This window comes from Paroedura picta, chromosome 4, assembly GCF_049243985.1.
Source record: "Paroedura picta isolate Pp20150507F chromosome 4, Ppicta_v3.0, whole genome shotgun sequence".
NCBI lineage: Eukaryota > Metazoa > Chordata > Lepidosauria > Squamata > Gekkonidae > Paroedura > Paroedura picta.
Window position 1 is genome coordinate 1,799,207 of NC_135372.1, and position 16,760 is coordinate 1,815,966.

General features: G+C 53.6%; 1 protein-coding gene across 3 annotated transcripts in view; it reads left to right on the forward strand.

The window, feature by feature from the left end:
• Window positions 1–16,760, forward strand: part of SBNO2 (strawberry notch homolog 2) — a 109,252-nt gene that overhangs the window by 37,118 nt on the left and 55,374 nt on the right. For 2 of the 3 annotated variants that reach the window (XM_077331457.1, XM_077331458.1), the window contains one exon: window positions 3,096–3,219. In XM_077331457.1, the coding sequence (XP_077187572.1) occupies window positions 3,096–3,219 (124 nt within the window). Of the gene's footprint in view, window positions 1–3,095; window positions 3,220–10,398; window positions 10,610–16,760 lie in introns of those variants that run through there. The other variant, XM_077331459.1, reaches the window with a different exon arrangement.

The following is a 16,760-nucleotide window of genomic DNA, read 5'->3' on the forward strand; positions in this document are numbered from 1 at the left end:
TGGAGATCTCGTGAAGGCCCAGGCGTAGGCTGAGTTGGGCGGACCAGTGGGCCCCATTCGGCACGTGGTGCCTCTCTCGGTACCGATTCCTCCCTGCTGTGCTTCTTGGAGGGTTTGTGTGTGTGTGTGGGGGGGGGGATGGTTGCCCCACCTCCGCTTCCTTCATCCCTCAGCCTGGTGCTCCCATGGGGGCCGTTTCCAGGTAGGCTGGATGAGCACTGCCTGGAATGAACACAAGAGCATCCGGGTAGGGGGAGGAAGGCCGGGGCCCAGCAGAGATCCACCTCGCTTCAGGCAGAGACGCTTTCCAGGAAGCCCCTCCGCAGTGCGTAAGGGCAGCAGTCCTTTCTCTCACAGGTAGACTGCCCCTAGGCACGGAGGATTTGCTTTGCCTTATGGACTTTCTCGGAGTCCTTCGGCACCTCGGCAAAAGGGACGACCCCTGTGCAAATCTGTTGGCCTTCTGTCCGCTGACAGTGCCGCAAAACCCAGTCAGCTTGGAGCCAGCGTGATCCGCAGAGCAGGCTAGGATTGGGAAGACCAAGGTTCAGATCCCGCTCTTGGGCTTACCTCCCAGGGTTGCTGAAAGGGAGGCGGGGAGAGCTCTGAGCTCTTGTGGAGGGGAGGCATCTGCTCCGCGCCCCGTGATGCTCAGGGCCAACATGTGCCGGTGGCTGGTGTCTCGTGAGGTTTCAGAGCTGCTTCTGGGACGCGAGAAGCACAAAGCGGGGGGGGGGGGGGAGGGGGAGGGGGGGGAGGCCAGCCAGGGCCTGCAAACCGGTCCTGCGTCCACACGGCAGATTTCCTGGAAGGATGACGAGGTGAGTTGCGAAAGCAGCGCTGGGAGGTCCCTGCGGCTTTGATAGTAAAACCAAAAGCTGCAAAGCCGGTTGCCTGTCCGGCTGGGGGTTGGGGCGCCTGCGTTCCCTTGGCCGTCCCAAGTGCCGGAGAGGTAGCAGGCCGGCCCCTACAGCCCCCTCGCCTCTCTGCACCCGGCTGCCCCCGCCGGAGGCGTCTGACACATCTCCTCTGTTGTCTAGGGAAACGCCCTCCCGAGAGCCAGGCTGCAGGTATTTGGGGGCAGAGCGTGAGGAGGGGCAGTGCCGTCTGGCGGCCCCCTCGCCCACTGGCCCCTGGCACCCTGGACACGTGCCAAGCAGGCCTGGACTTTGGGTGGTCTGGTCCAGCGCACATGGATTGTTGTTAAAACATTTCCAACTTGTCAGTCTCTGGAAGTCGCTGAAGAAGTGAGCAGGGACTCTCAGACACTCCCCTGCCCCAAGTTGTATTCATCAGGTGCTTCTGGAGCATGCTGGCAGGAGCTTATGGGAATGGTAGTCCATGGACATCTGGAGAGTCACAGTTTGGCCACCCCTGCTCCCCCGACACCATTAGAAAGCAAGATAGAAGCTTGCAGGCTGCATCTTCCCCTGCAGCTTGTTCCTGGTGCTTGGCTATTGTAAAGGTGGCCTGCCATGGGGCATGGAGGCTCTATTTTCCTTTCCTTTGAAAAGTTGTCTCAGGTAACTGAGCGAGCCCAGCCCACTGTGAGTTCCCCTGCCCATTCGTCGTATCCTAATCTGGCAGAGGTCACTACGTTTTGTGGCTCATCCATGCAAGGCACTGTGACAAACTTCCTTTTGTGAATCCCGGGATGAGTGACGCTGAATGGTAGGCTTTTCCTGCATTGACCAGGGGGTTGGGCTAGAGGGCCTGTGTAGCCCCTTCCAGTCGTAGGATTCCAGAAGAAGAATTCTATACCCTGCTTTTCACCACCTGAAGGAATCATAGAATCACAGAATCCTAGAGTGGGAAGGGGCCATGCAGGCCATCTAGTCCAACCCCCTGCTCAACGCAGGATCAGCCCAGAGCATCCTAAAGCATCCAAGAAAAGTGTGTATCCAGCCTTTGCTTGAAGACTGCCAGTGAGGGGGAGCTCACCACCTCCTTAGGCAGCCTATTCCACTGCTGAACTACTCTGACTGTGAAAAACTTTTTCCTGGTATCTAGCCTATATCGTTGTACTTGAAGTTTAAACCCATTACTGCGTGTCCTCTCCTCTGCAGCCAACAGAAACAGCATCCTGCCCCCCTCCAAGTGACAACCTTTCAAAGGAGTCTCAAAGCGGCTTCCAATCGCCTTTCCTTCCTCTCCTCTTGACAGACACCCTGTGAGGGAGGTGGGGCTTAGAAAGCTCTGGAAAAACTGCTCTATGACAACAGTTCTAACAGGACTGGGGCAAGCCCAAAGTCACCCAGCTGGCTGCATGTGGAGGAGGAGCAGGGAATCAAACCTGGCTTGCCAGATTAGAAGCCGCCCCTCAACCACTGCACCAAATTGGTTCCTCTGTGAGAGGGAAAACGGCTTCTCTCTGTGTTTCTCCAAGGTTTCCGTCCAGTATTTTATGGGCCACTTTGTCAGATCCCCTCCCCTTCTATTTTTCTTTCTAAAATGAGGCGTCCCATTCTCTCCTCTCCCGCCTCTTGCTCCAGCCCAGGGAGGCACGGAGAGGGCTTCAGGTCCTGGCCGTCCGTCCTCTGACCTCTAAGACGGGAATGTTGTTGAGCAAGAAGGGCCCTTCCAGACGAGCCACCTTTCTTCCAAGGAAAGGCCGAAATGCTGGAGGCTTCTCAGGCCAAGGAGCAACGGACTAAGGAGGGACACGATAGGGCAGGGGGAGCCAAACTGCGGCCCTCCAGAGGGCCGTGGACTACAATTCCCATGAGCCCCTGCCAGTGAACGCTGGCAGGGGCTCATGGGAATTGTAGTCCATGGCCCTCTGGAGGGCCGCAGTTTGGCTCCCCCTGCGACAGGGGGTTGTAGAACTAGGTCCTTGCCAACGGAAGCGGGACTCTTCTCTCCCTCTTGCAGGCTGCCAGGTAACGCTGTCATCCCCACCGCCCTGCAATCCTCGGCGGAAGGGCGGGGCAAGGATGGGCTAAGCAGAGGGGCCTGACGGGCAGGAGAGCTGCAGAGAGTCTGTTTCCCGAGGCGTGGCTCCCTTGCAGAAGGGGCCACCCGGGGGCCTTCAAAAGTGCCGATCCGTGAATGAATGCTTCCCCTCAATTGTGTCTTCCTCTCCTTCTTCCCGGCAGGCAATATTTTAACACCACTACCGATTTCTACCCGAACGCCATCAGCAGGCAGCCGTTCTCAGACACCAACTATGCACCGACAGGCCTTGCCGATTTCTTACCCAAAACCGGCGATTTTCCTCAGGTAAGGCCGGGCTTACCTCCGCCGTGTGGGCGCGAGCTGTCTCAACCAGAATGGGTCACCCCTGCAGCCTCTGCAGAGGCAGAGCTGGGGGGCTGGAAAAGGAGCAGGATTCAAATCCTGGGAGATGACAGAGAAAAGTAATGGCCTCCAGTGCACAGTCTTTGCCAGCACATGTTCCTCGCCCCTGGTCGCCTAAAAGGGAAGGCCTCCCGTCAGAGTATCCCTGCCTGGTTGACGGACTTGGGTTTTGACTGGTCTGGTACATCCAAAAAAGGGGCCATTTATATGCGGACAGCTTCTTGTGTTGTGATTGGCTGGTTGTTTACTTTATTCATATGAATAATGCTAGCAGGCCACCTGTCTTAGAAGAGGGCCAGGATCCTTGCCAGACATGCAGTTTTTATGCTTGTCTGCCCAGAGAGAGACGGAGAGATGGAGAGACCAAAAGCCTGCATGAAAGCCGTGTCTTCATCCCTACAAATCCTTCCAGTGCAGGTGCCCGAAAAGTAGCTGTTGTGGGGGGAGTGGTGGCCATCAACAACACACTCCTGGATCTACATGCGTCTTGATAGAATCTTAGAATCACAGAGTTAGAAGGGATATCCAGGGTCATCTAGTCTAACCCTCTGCATAATGCAGGAACTCACAAATACCTGCCCACCCCAATTTCATGCCCAAATGATGCCCCCAGCAACAAAAAACTCCAGAATTCAGCCTGGCCTGGAAGACATTCACCTACCATCCCACAGTGGCAATCAGCAATTCTCTAGGTAAGCCAGGAAAGGCCACAAGAGACAAACCCTGGCACATCCCTTCCTGCCCACCCACTCACCATATGCTTAAGTTCACAAAATCAGCACTTCTGTCAGATGACTATCTAGCCTCTGCTTAAAAACTTCCAAAGGAGGAGAACTCACCACCTCCCGAGGAAGCCTGTTCCACTGAGGAACCGCTCTAACTGCAAGGAACTTCTTCCGGATGTTGAGATGGAATTTCTTTTGAATTAATTTCATCCCATTCATTCTGGTCTGTCCCTCTGGGTGCAAGAGAGAACAATTCTGCTCCATCCTCTATATGGCAGCCTTTTAAATACTTGAAGATGGCTATCAGATCCCCTCTCAGCCGCCTCTCCAGGCTAAACAGACCAAGCTCCCCCAACCTTTCTTCATACATCTTGGTCTCCACACCCCTCACCATCTTTGTTGCCCTCCTTTGGACATGCTCCAGTTTGTCTACATCCCTCTTCAACTGGGGTTCCCAAAACTGAACACAGGACTCCAAGTGAGCAGAGCAAAGCACCTCCCGTGATCTGGACATGATACTCCGTTTGATACAACCCAAAATCCCATTTGCCTTTTTAGCCACCAAGTCACACTGTTGACTCATGTTCAATGTGTGGTCTACCAAGACCCCCAGATCCTTTTCACACTTACCACTGCCAAGACCAGTCTCGCCCATCCTACATATGATTTTTCTTACCTAAATGCAGACCTTTACATTTATCACTAATGAAATTCATCTTAGCCCCACTTTCCAGCCTGCCAAGATCATCCTGTATTCTGATTCTGTCTTCTGGTGTGTTTGCTCCCCCTCCCAGTTTAGTGTCTTCAAGATGGAGACAACATTTGTCCACTTCCAATCTTCTGACACTTCACCTGTTCTCCAAGAAGCATAAAAAACAATGGACAGAGACTCAGAAATTGTATCCACAAGTTCTTTTATTATCCTTGGATGGATGCGATTCATTGGGCGATTCATTGAATTTGGTTTCATTTAAAGAAACTAGGTGTTTATGGACTAACCCAACAGAGATCCTAGGCTACAACTCCCAGCCCTCATCCCGTGAAATTACTTTGCCACGTTGAGCAGGATTCCCCCGCAAGAAAAGACGGAGGAGTAGGAATGGAGCAATTCAGCCCTCTCTTCATCACCTGTTACAACAGCGTCGCTTTCTGGTCCCTGCAGTGGTCCCTATTCTTTTTCTTACTTTGAAATAACCCTTTTTTGTTGTGTTTAGCCTTTTTGCTAGCCTGAGCTCTTACTGAGCTTTAGCTTTTCTAACACTCTCCCTACCAGCCTTGGTTATTCCTCCGTGCTTATAAGGCCCTCCTTCCATTCCCTAAAGGAGTCCTCTTTATTACTCATTTCTTTTGAAAGGTGTCATCTGCAGGTTTACCCCTCTGTTCCTTCATCCAAATCATTGACGAATATGTTGAACAGCAAAGGGCCCAGGACAGATCCCTGAATTACTCCACTCCACTCTTCTCCACGAAGATGAGGAACCATTTCCGAGCACCCTTTGGATGCAGTCTGTCAAGCAGTTCCCGATCCACCTAACAGTAATAGGATCCATGCCTCATTTTGCCAACTTGCCATGTGGAACCTTAACAAAAGCCTTACTGAAATCTAAGTAAACTATGTCCACAGCATTCCCCTAATCTAGCAAGGTAGCAACTTTCTCAAAAAAAGAGATAAGGTCATTCAGAGAGGACTTGTTCTTGAGAAAGCCAGGCTGTCACGCTCCACGCCCCCTCGCCAAGCACCAACCAAGCAACCAGGGAAAGAGGACCCTGGTCAATCTCACTTTCGGACCCCTCACCTTGATGCCCAACAGCAGGTATTCTAGTAAATAAAGAGGACATAAAAAGAGGAAAACATTTCTAGTAAGCGCTCCCAGCCATGCCAAGAGAAGGGGTGATGAGAGAAAGGAATCTGGGACAGCTGGTTCCAGTGTCTCTTTAGCCAGGTGTGCATCTGGCAGGAGTGCCAACCGACAGCCACCTCAGAAACCCACCCGGTGTCTTCTCCCCACCGAAGACAGACCCAAAATGGGGAGGGGGGACTGTTGACTGTGGCCCAGGTTCAAACAGCGCCAGCTTTGAAATCGACTCCCCAGAGCACATCTCACCTGTCTGGGAGTGTTTGCACAAGGGGTTTATTCTCTTGGGATCCTGCTCAAGACCCAGGCATTTGTGCACCGCTGCTTCCGTCCCAGCCCTCAGTTGTAGTCACCTCTCCCTTTATCAGAGAAGCCCCTTTTCTCCCTCCCCCCCCCCAATCCGTGAAACCCCAGCAGGCCCCACCCTTGTCCTCCGACTGTCCCGCAGCCCCCAAAACAGCTAAATGTCACAGACTCACTGCTGTCGCCACCCGGCAAAGTGTCCCACCTCCAAACGTTTAGCCCTTTGAAGCTGATACTTGAACAGCACAGGACTTTGCTGGGTTCTCCCAGGCAGACCGAGTTGGCTACGGCAGTCTTCTCAACTCATTTTGTGGGGCCCTTACTGAAAAGGCCTTGCTGTGGCTGCCAAGCAGACAATGATTTAGAGGGAAGTGGCATCTAAGAACCGACTCCTCTCCTTCTTCTTCAGGAATCTCAGGGCTCTCTCAGTTTCACCCACCTCACAGGGTGTCTGTTGTGGGGAGAGGAAAGGGAAGGCGACTGGAAGCCGCTTAGAGACTCCTTCAGGCATAGAAAAGTGGGGTGTAAGAGACAGCTCTTTTTTTCTTCTAAACCAGACAGGTTCCTCTCAAGTTGCCCCAAGGGAAAGGGAGTAAATTGGAGAAGAGGCTTCCAAAAGGAGGAGGATGTAATAATTTTGGGAGGGAAGCCAAACACGCAGAGACCGCTGGTTCAGAGATCAGCAGCGAAGCGCAGGCTCTACCTGTAAGAGGCTTGTTTTTCCTGGAATGCAACATTATCCCCTAAAACTAATTGTTTTGCGCTCCCAAATGCACTTTTGTGTCCTTCCTGTCCATTCTCGGTGACAAAATCAAAAGGGAAAAAACAAACCAAGGGTGCCAAATGGATCTTCACGCCTGAAAGGAAACCAAGTCCAAATTGAACGGGGCACCAGAGAATGACACAAGGCAGGTTCCCATTCACCTTAGCGCCAACAGATGACCTATAACAGGGCACCGTGGATTCTGCCAGCACCTTTTCTGGCCCCTGCCACGTGTTTTTGGAAAGTGGATGGGGCCCAGTGGAGCGTTTCCCAGCCAGGATCTGAAATAAGCAGTGGCAGCTGTTTGGTGGCTGTTTTGTGGTGGCTGTTTTGCGGCTGGGCCCGCCATGGTGTCAGAACTCCAACGGTGCCTGTGAGCTCAAAAAGATGGGGAATGCTGCTTCAAACTATAGGGGTTTGCCTATAGGGGAGGCTTTCTCAACCAGGGGCTCCTTGATGGATTTCCCAAATGGGTGGGAATTAATGAATGCTTATATATTTTTTAAAGAATTGTTAGAACAAATTTAGAGTGCAGGAGCCACTTGAAGACCAACAGATGTTTCATTCAAGGGATGAGCTTTCGTATGAAAGCTCATCCCTTGAATGAAACTTTTGTTGGTCTTCAAGGTGCCCCTGGGCTCTAAATTTGTTCTGTTGCTTCAGACCCACACGGCTACCCTCTTGAATCTAAATTAAAATCCATTAGACGTTTCTCGAGCAATATGACCGTGGACGGTCATGTTGCACCGTTTCCCCCCTCCCAAAACGGCCAAAGATGGGCCTGAAGGGGGTGGGAAGGGGAGGGTCCCGGGGGGGGCATGTCCACAGCTCTGCTTCCCAACCATATTCCTCATGATTACGCCTCTTCCAGGGTTTCTCAAACCCTGAAGAATGTTTCAGTCACTTGTCAATGGTAGAAAAGTCGAGAAAGGCTGGCATAGGGTTAGAATCCGCGGTGACTGGCTTCAAATCTCTCCCTCAGCCACGAAAGCCTGCCGGGTGGCCGTGAGCCCGTCCCAAGCCCTCGGCCCGTCTTCTCAGGGCTTTTGTTAGGGGGACTAAGTGGGAGGAGCGATGTGAACAGCTGCCTTGGGTCCACAACTCGGGGGAAAACCAGGATAGAAGCAAAAAGCATCTACATGATGCGTATGAGGTGGAGGGGCAGCAGCTGTCCTGCTCCTTGGGGTGCCGGGGGCTTAAAGGCGTACGAGACCAAAGGTTCTTGGGGGGGGCAACTAGTTTGCGTACGCTGGGGGGGGGTCCTCTTGCCTGCTCCCCTCCCCTAGTTGGAGTGCGTCCTGCCAGTGGAAGGTAGTCATGCTTTGTTGTCTTGGAGGGTCAAGCGATATGCGGTTGTGTAATGACTATTGTGCGTCTGATGCATCACGGAACACTTGAGCGTTCTGTAGACCAGCGTAACCGTGCTCAGGGGACATCTCAGGTTTAGGTTTTGACGCCTTAAATGAATGTGAATGTATAGCTGCATTGCCCCACATAGTTGTCGATGTGATTTTAGAACGATGGAAGCCGCCCCGAGCCAGCCTGCTGGGAGGGGAGGGGTATAAATCCGAATATCTGTCAATCAGTCCCTCTTAGGCTCTCTTCCTCTAGCCCTGAGCTCGTACGCAACCTTGTGAACGCTTTTCACGTGGGCACAATGGGAATAATTGCGACATTGCTTTTAAAAGATGGCACACAGCCCTGGAAAGCTTTTGGTACAATTCACCATGCTGGTGTAGAGGGGACCCCAAACATATTTGGGAGATCAGTCGCAGTAGACAAATGTCCTGGTCAGGTCAGTCTTTCCTTGCAGTGTACAGATTCAGGAGCGAGTCCGGATATGGGGACTTGGGGGCTGAGCCCAGACACGGTGCCCCCTGATACCCCACCCATCGCCTGCCCAGTGTGGGTGGGACCAGGTGGATCTTTTGCCCAGCAAGGCTTCTGATTGGCTATCAGAGGTTTGATTGGCTGTGCAGATTCTTACAAACATTGCCCCCACAGCCCACGGACCGGCCCTTTGCTGTGCCCCAGCTGTTAACCTGCAGCAACCGTCTCCCGGCCGGCTCTGTGTCCTGCACCAGCAGTTTTGCAGCAGACATTTAACGGCTGCACTCGGCCCATGGTGCCCGAATGCCACAGGAGGTGCCCACAGGCTCAAAAGAGGTTGTGGACCGCCTGCGTTAGGCCATGACAGATGCTGGGTCATAATACAGGGCAGGCGGTGGGGCAGCACCCTGGAATGAAACGGACCAGCCAAACTCCATGAAACGGACCAGCCAAACTCTTCTTTACCTGGGGGCCAGATTCCGATTTGTGGCCCCAGGCAAGTATTTTTGGGGGAGGAAGATCCCCCCCCCCCAGGTGCTGCCACCGAGAAGGCCCTGCGCTGGACGGCCTTCCCATCTGACCTGACTGGATGCACAGAGTAAGAGGGCAGATTTAGGGACTCTCTGTTCACCGGCTGTTTGGGGCTTTCAAGATGATGAGAATCAGTCCTGAGCATAAAGCATGTTTCCTTACCCAAACGTTTGGCCAGGCCTGTCGTTTCACCCCTCCCAAAAAGAGGGTGGATCCGAAAGGGGAGCGAGGCACAGAAGAACTGCCAGATCTGTGCTGTTCTCTTCTCGTGAATCAGGCCGGCCGGCCAGCCTACAGAGTGGCTCACCATGTGATCTGGATTTGTTTCTTTCCCTTTTTCTGAGTCCTACCCTCGTTTCAAACCAGTCACCTGAAACTTGTTGTTGTCATTCCAAAGGGGTTCTTCTGGTTTGGGCTGGACAGACTTTGAAGGAACGGTTTGCATTCGGCTCTGATTTGGGTTGGGCTCTCCGGGAGGGGTCCAGTTTTCAACTTCACCAGGATCAGTAGTAAGGTTTGTGTGTGTGTGTGTGTGTGTGTGTGTGTTTTAAGTTTTAACAACTTTTGCAGGGGGGATGGGGAACGTCACCGGCTTTCATTTCGAGTGCAATCTTAACCGCTCCCGGGATTCCTCTTCTAAATGTAGCCTTCCTTCTTGGTTCACCCGACCAGCCAGCTGGGAAAAAGGAGGGAAAGGAAGGGTGCTTTTAAAGTGGCCTGTCCTCTTCAGCCCCCCCCCTCCCTAAAAATGTTTGGCCCCAGAGCCTGCCGGGGAGGGGGAGCGAGCCCACGGAGGGCTGCTGTGCCGCTTGGCTCCCCGCGTTTCCTCCCGTGCCGACGGGCTCCTTGTTGACAGGGCCTCTGTGGTTAAATTGCTCCACGTACAGTAATTCCGCGCTCATTGCCAGTAATTTCCCTGACTTACCAGGCGAGCTTCATTTCCTGAAAGTCAGGCGGCCGGACTTAGAGGAAGCAAATGCCCTCCTCTTCGTGACTAAACCAATTGCTGCAGACTTCATGGCCGAGGCGAGCGATCCGCAGGGCCGGCTTCTCCTCCCCCCCGCCCCGTGCCCCCTCCCCCCGCCGCTTCCTCCTCCACTTTTTCACTCTTTCTAATTTAAGGCTGGTTTAAAAAAACCCCTATATATCAATGCCCCACTTTTGCCAGCTGCCGATGTGCTCGCTGTCATGAGCCGTGCCGTGCCGGAGGGAAAGGCCGCTCTGCCCCCTGGCTTCAGCCCCTCGCAGGCTGGCTGACTATGTCCCAGGTGCAGTTCTGGCTCAGGTTTGCCTCTCTGTTCAAGGTAACACACCTTTACATTTAATTCTTTTCTTGGGGGGTGGGGGTGGATCCTTTTCTCTCCCCTTCCTGCATTCATGGGGGGATTCTTCAAAAGCAGGGGGAGGAGAATCAATGCTTCACTTTCCAGGGGCCAAAATCAGGAGGTTTGAGTGGGGGGGGGCTCTCCTTGTCTCCCTCCGGCCAGGGTTTGCTTTCAGGGGGTCTTGGCAGCACAGCCAGGGTTGTCGCACTCTTGGAATGTTGTGGGAAGGCAATGTACCTTTGTTGCCCCCTGTGTGTGTTTTCCCAACTGCTGTGGCACACAAAGACTTTGCCGTGAACCCTCTCAAAGGATGACCCTTTATCACCTGTTGCCATGCAAAGGTTTTTCTGAGTTTTGGCTGGTTTGTGGTCTTTTTCATTCACTTGATTCCCCCCCCCCAACTAATTTCTCCCAGAAAGGGTCCTCAGGCTCCCTCTTTTCCATTCCATGTGATTTGCTTGCCTGATTGCTCACTGCCGTACCAAAGTTCAGCCACGGTACAAAAGTCATTGTGTGTCCTTGGGATGGACCTCAAGTGTGCCTCTTTTCACCCGCAAGACCTCTGGTTTTGAGCAGTGGGTGGGTGCTGGGTGCTGGGTGCTGGGTGCTGGGTGCTGGGTGCTGGGCGCAGTGCAGAGCTGATGAGTCGGGTGGCTAAAATGCCTTTGCCCGATTCCGACATGATTCTGCTCTCCCGCCCCCCGCAGTGTTCTGGCCGTGCGCCTCTGTTTTAAAGTCTGTGTCCCGTGCTCTCGTGTGCCTCCATGTTTGCGCATCTTCCTCTGTCAAAGCCCCAGAGCAGCCCAGGGATGGTTTTTCCCCTTTGATGCCTGTGGAGATCCTGTCAGTTTTGCCGGGAGTGTGAGAAGGTTGGGGATACTTAGAACAGGATTAAAACCGCTGGAAACAGCTGAAGCCTTGTTAATACCTGACCTTACGGGAGCCGCTAGAGCCGGAAGGTCGGACGTGGGCTTCGAAGACTTGGGCTCCAGTTACTTTGTCCGTGGTGATCTGTGAGAGTGCAGGAGAGGGAACCCTGCTTAGGTTGCCCTCAACTCCTTGGCCGCTGAGTGCAAAGGAGGTTGCTAATGAAACCACCCAAAGGAAAGGAAAATTCCTTTTGTTTTTAGAACTGGCTTCTGTCCGGCTTCAATTGGGCATGCTTTGGAATTGTACTGATGCTTGAGCAGACTCTTTCAAAAAAATGACGGCATGCCACAAAAAGCGCCTTCCTTTGAGTTGGGGGGGGGGGGGGGCGAGAGACGTGAGGCTCCTCTGAAATAGCAAACTGTCTGTGCTAACTGGATGGTTGAATTGCCTCATCCAGGTTCTCTTGCAATGCTCTGGAATTGTGCCTGTCGCTTCAGTCTTCTGAGGAAAAGGGTGACTGAAAAGTACTTTGGGAAGGGGAAAGCTCATTTGCAGTATTTTGCTGGCCTTGTTTCCCACAGTCTCTGGGAAATGTGAGTTCCTGGCTCTTTGCAGCTGCCCGGGGCCATTCCCTGAAATGGTTTTCAGGTTTCCCCCTTTCTACAAAACTGAATTTGGGTAAATGTCGTAAGGTGTGCTGTCTCCAGGTGTTTTGGCAGGATTTCCAAGGTTGGCAAAGGCAGTGGAGAGGTCTTCAGAAACGAAGTGGACGTGGACAAAATTGGGAGGGTGCAGATGGGAGAGACAAGGATGATCCGGGGCCTCCTGGGGGCCAAGCCTTAGGAGGAAAGGTGGGGGGAACTGGGGATGCTCAGCCTGGAGAAGAGGAGGGTGTGAGAGGGGGCAGGAGGGCTCCCTTGAAGTATTTGACAGGCTGTCACTTAAGAGGAGGGCAGGGAAGGTTCCTGTAGGCAGCAGAGGACGGGACTCTCAGAAATGGGTTCATACTACATGAAGAATGGTACCGGTTAGATACTGGGGGGGAAATTTCACGTTGCGAGTAGTTCAGCAGGGGAATGAGCTGCCTAAGGAGGTGGGGAGCTCCCCCTCACTGGCCGCCTTCAAGCAGCGGCTGGACAGGTCCTTCTCCTGGATGCTGGAGGCTGATCCTGCACTGAGCAGGGGGTGGGACTAGATGGCCTGCATGGCCCCTTCCCACTCTAGGATTCTAGGAGTCTAGTTCAGCAGTGGAAGGGGCTGCCTAAGGAGGTGGGGAGCTCCCCCTCACTGGCCGCCTTCAAGCAGCGGCTGGACAGGTCCTTCTCCTGGATGCTGGAGGCTGATCCTGCACTGAGCAGGGGGTGGGACTAGATGGCCTACATGACCCCTTCCCACTCTGGGATTCTAGGAGTCTAGTTCAGCAGTGGAATGGGCTGCCTAAGGAGGTGGGGAGCTCCCCCTCACTGGCCACCTTCAAGCAGCGGCTGGACAGATCCTTCTCCTGGATGCTGGAGGCTGATCCTGCACTGAGCAGGGGGTGGGACTAGATGGCCTACATGACCCCTTCCCACTCTGGGATTCTAGGAGTCTAGTTCAGCAGTGGAAGGGGCTGCCTAAGGAGGTGTGGAGCTCCCCCTCACTGGCCGCCTTCAAGCAGCGGCTGGACAGATCCTTCTCCTGGATGCTGGAGGCTGATCCTGCACTGAGCAGGGGGTGGGACTAGATGGCCTACATGACCCCTTCCCACTCTGGGATTCTAGGAGTCTAGTTCAGCAGTGGAAGGGGCTGCCTCAGGAGGTGGGGAGCTCCCCCTCACTGGCCGTCTTCAAGCAGCGGCTGGACAGACCCTTCTCCTGGATGCTTCAGGCTGATCCTGCCCTGAGCAGGGGGTGGGACTAGATGGCCTTATGGCCCCTTCCCACTCTAGGATTCTAGAGTTTAGTTCAGCAGTGGAAGGGGCTGCCTGAGGAGGTGGGGAGCTCCCCCTCACTGGCGGTCTCCAAGCAGTGGCTGGACAGATCCTTGTCCTGGATGCTGGAGGCTGATCCTGCACTGAGCAGGGGGTGGTACTAGGTGGCCTGCATGGCCCCTTCCCACTCTGGGATTCTATGAAGGAAAGGTCTAATTCTACATGGGCATAATGAAAACAGATGGAGATATTTTTTTCTTTCTCTCCCATAGTAACTCTAACTCAGGGGTACCTCAGAGTGGTCAGTGGGCAAGACACGGCCAAAGGTGGTTGGCCCTTGCCTGCATAGCCCCCTCGGACTTCCTTGGTGGTCCCCCATCCAGGTACTCACCAGGGGTGACCCTGCTTAGCTCCTGAGATTGGACAAGATGAAGCTAGGTTGGGCCATCCAGGTGAGGGCCAAGAAGAGTTTAAAGAAGAAGGAGAGCTGGGGGGGAGGTACTTTATACCCTGCTTTTCATTACCCAAAGGCATTCCAAAGCAGCTTACAAACATCTTTCTGTTCCGCTCCTGACAGCAGGCACCCTGTGAGGTAGGTGGGGCTGAGAGAGCACCAGGAGAACAGTCTTAAGAGAACTGTGACTGGTCCAAGGTCTACGCCATGCTGGCTCTCAGGAAGAAGAAAAAGAACCACTTTTCTCCCAGTGCATAATTAACATGCGGATCTCGCTGCCACAAGGCAGGGGTAGTCAAACTGCGGCCCTCTAGATGTCCATGGACTACAATTCCCATAAGTCAGCAAATGCTGGCAGGGGCTCATGGGAATTGTAGTCCATGGACATCTGGAGGGCCGCAGTTTGAGCACCCCTGCCATGAGGGATGGCTTCTACAACTTAGCCAAACCTCCATATTTAGAGGCAGTGTCCTTGTAGAGGCAGTGCAGAGAAAGATTTGAGGCTTCCGTGTCCATTGGGATGGCGTCTGGGTGAGCAGGGCTGCTTTTCTGTTCTCCCACGTGGTCTGATTATGGAATGCACCCCCCCACACACACACAAGATGTGGGGCTTAGCTTGAGTGACCGTAAAAAAAGAAATTGGCCAGATTTTGTGGACAATTCACTAACTTAAAGGCTGCCCAGTGCTATCCAAGGTGGTTCTCAGAACTATAACTGCAGAAATCCGTATCTGCGATAAACCTCCAGTGTCCAGAGGCCAGTTCAAGAATTGGGGAGGTTGCATTGGCATACTTAGCCTAGACAGCTAAATGGAGCCTCCACAGTTGGGAGCAGCACACTTTGGGCTGCAGGAGGGCAAGCGGTGGCCAGCTTTGCACTTTGCTCGTGAACTGCTTGGAAGCCGCCCCTGGCCAGCCCAGCAGGACTCTCGTTCTCCCCCCCCCCCCCCCGCTCCCCATTGGCACTCTGGATTTTATCTGCTGGGCACATCCACACCCTCCTGTTGGCAAGGAAGACCCAGTGCATGTTCACTTTATAGTGAAGCCGGGGCCCTGGGCACACCCCACGTCACGCGTGCGGCTACTGATTGAGAGGCACGCAGAGGACACTCAGAGGAACGGGAGCTGCCCGTGAGTTCGCCGTAACTTGTGAACCAGGCTCCTGGGGTTTGTGTCTGGACGCTGTTTGGTCTTGCTGGTAGAAAGGGTCTCAAGGCACAGCCGACCTCTCGTGACCCTGTCGGGGGGGGGGGGTTCCAGGGATGTTCTGCCGTTGTCTACTTGCATGGTGTCCTTGTCCTTCCTCGGTGGTCTCCCATCCCAGCGTTAACCAGGACTGGCCGAGAATGGGCCGCACAAGGCTGGCCTGGTCCATCCAGGCCAGGGGGGTGTTTGATGTGACTGCTGGGTTTTCAGTGCTGATCTCGCCAGGGCTGGAAGCAAGAGACAACCATCAGGCCAGCAGCAGAAGACATCTCCCAAGCCTGCAGGGTCCCTTGCCAGGAAGGAGAGGGGATCTCAGCAGATCTCGGAAGGCAAGCAGAGTTGGCCTTGGTCTGTCTAAGGACGGGAGCCCAGAGGAAGGCAATGGAAAACCCTCTGTGAACCTCTCTTGCCTTGGAAATCCCACGAGAGGCACCACTGGACAGGTGGGACGATGGCAGAAGGAAAGAAGGAAGGAAGGAAGGAAGGAAGGAAGGAAGGAAGGAAGGAAGGAAGGAAGGAAGGAAGGAAGGAAGGAAGGAAGGAAGGAAGGAAGGAGGGAGGGCAGAAGGAAGGAAGGAAGGAAGGAAGGAAGGAAGGAAGGAAGGAAGGAAGGAAGGAAGGAAGGAAGGAAGGAAGGAAGGAAGGAGGGAGGGAGGGAGGATGGAAGGAAGGGAGGAAGGAAGGAAGGAAGGAAGTACGGATGGAAGGAAGGAAGGAGGGAAGGAGGGAGGATGGATGGATGGATGGATGGAGGGAGGGAGGGAGGGAGGGAGGGAGGGAGGGAGGAAGGGAGGGAGGAAGGGAGGGAGGAAGGAAGGAAGGATGAATGGAATGCAAGTGCATTATCCAATGTGTGTGGAATGAGTCCTGGATTCAAATCCTCATTTAGCTAGGAAACATCCCCGAGTGACCTTGGGCAAGTCTCTCCTCCTTGGCCTATTTTGCAGGGTTGTGGTGAGGATGAAACAGGGGGAAGGGGAGCCACGTACAGCATCTCAAGCGAGTGAGTGATGGAGGGGGGTGTCTTGATTCACTGTTTTGTAGACAGGAGCTGGGCAATTCCTGACACTCTGGGGGCCAATCCTGCAAGGGCAAAGGTCGAGGAGGGAAGGGAAGGGAATTTGGCTGGGGAATAATGTCCCGGAGTCGCCTTCTGTAGCCACCATATTCTGCAGGGGAGATCAGCTGTAAATCCGTGAGAACTTCAGCCCCCCATCTGGAGGTTAGCAATCCAAAAGGAGAGATCGGCAAAAAAATGAACTTCTTTAATACCAAACTCCAAAATAGTCAATTTCTTTAGATGTTACAAAATCCTCAGAGCTTGGCCGGAACGAGGTCCGGATGCACCCTCGTTTTCAATAAATCACCTTCCTCAGTAAGTTGCTCCTGAACGTAAATTATAAATATAAAAATATGCAGAAATTGATTCTCTTTCTTATTCCCTCAAAGTTAGCTCCAGAGCATCCCACCTAAACCATACCTTTTGTACAATTCTAATATTTCAGTCTTATTCAATCGTCTCAAGCTCATAAAAGATAAAGGTAAAGGTATCCGCTGTGCAAGCACCGAGTCATGTCTGACCCTTGGGGTGACGCCCTCCAGCGTTTTCATGGCAGACTCAATACGGGGTGGTTTGCCAGTGCCTTCCCCAGTCCTGACCGTTTACCCCCCCAGCGGGCTGGGTACTCATTT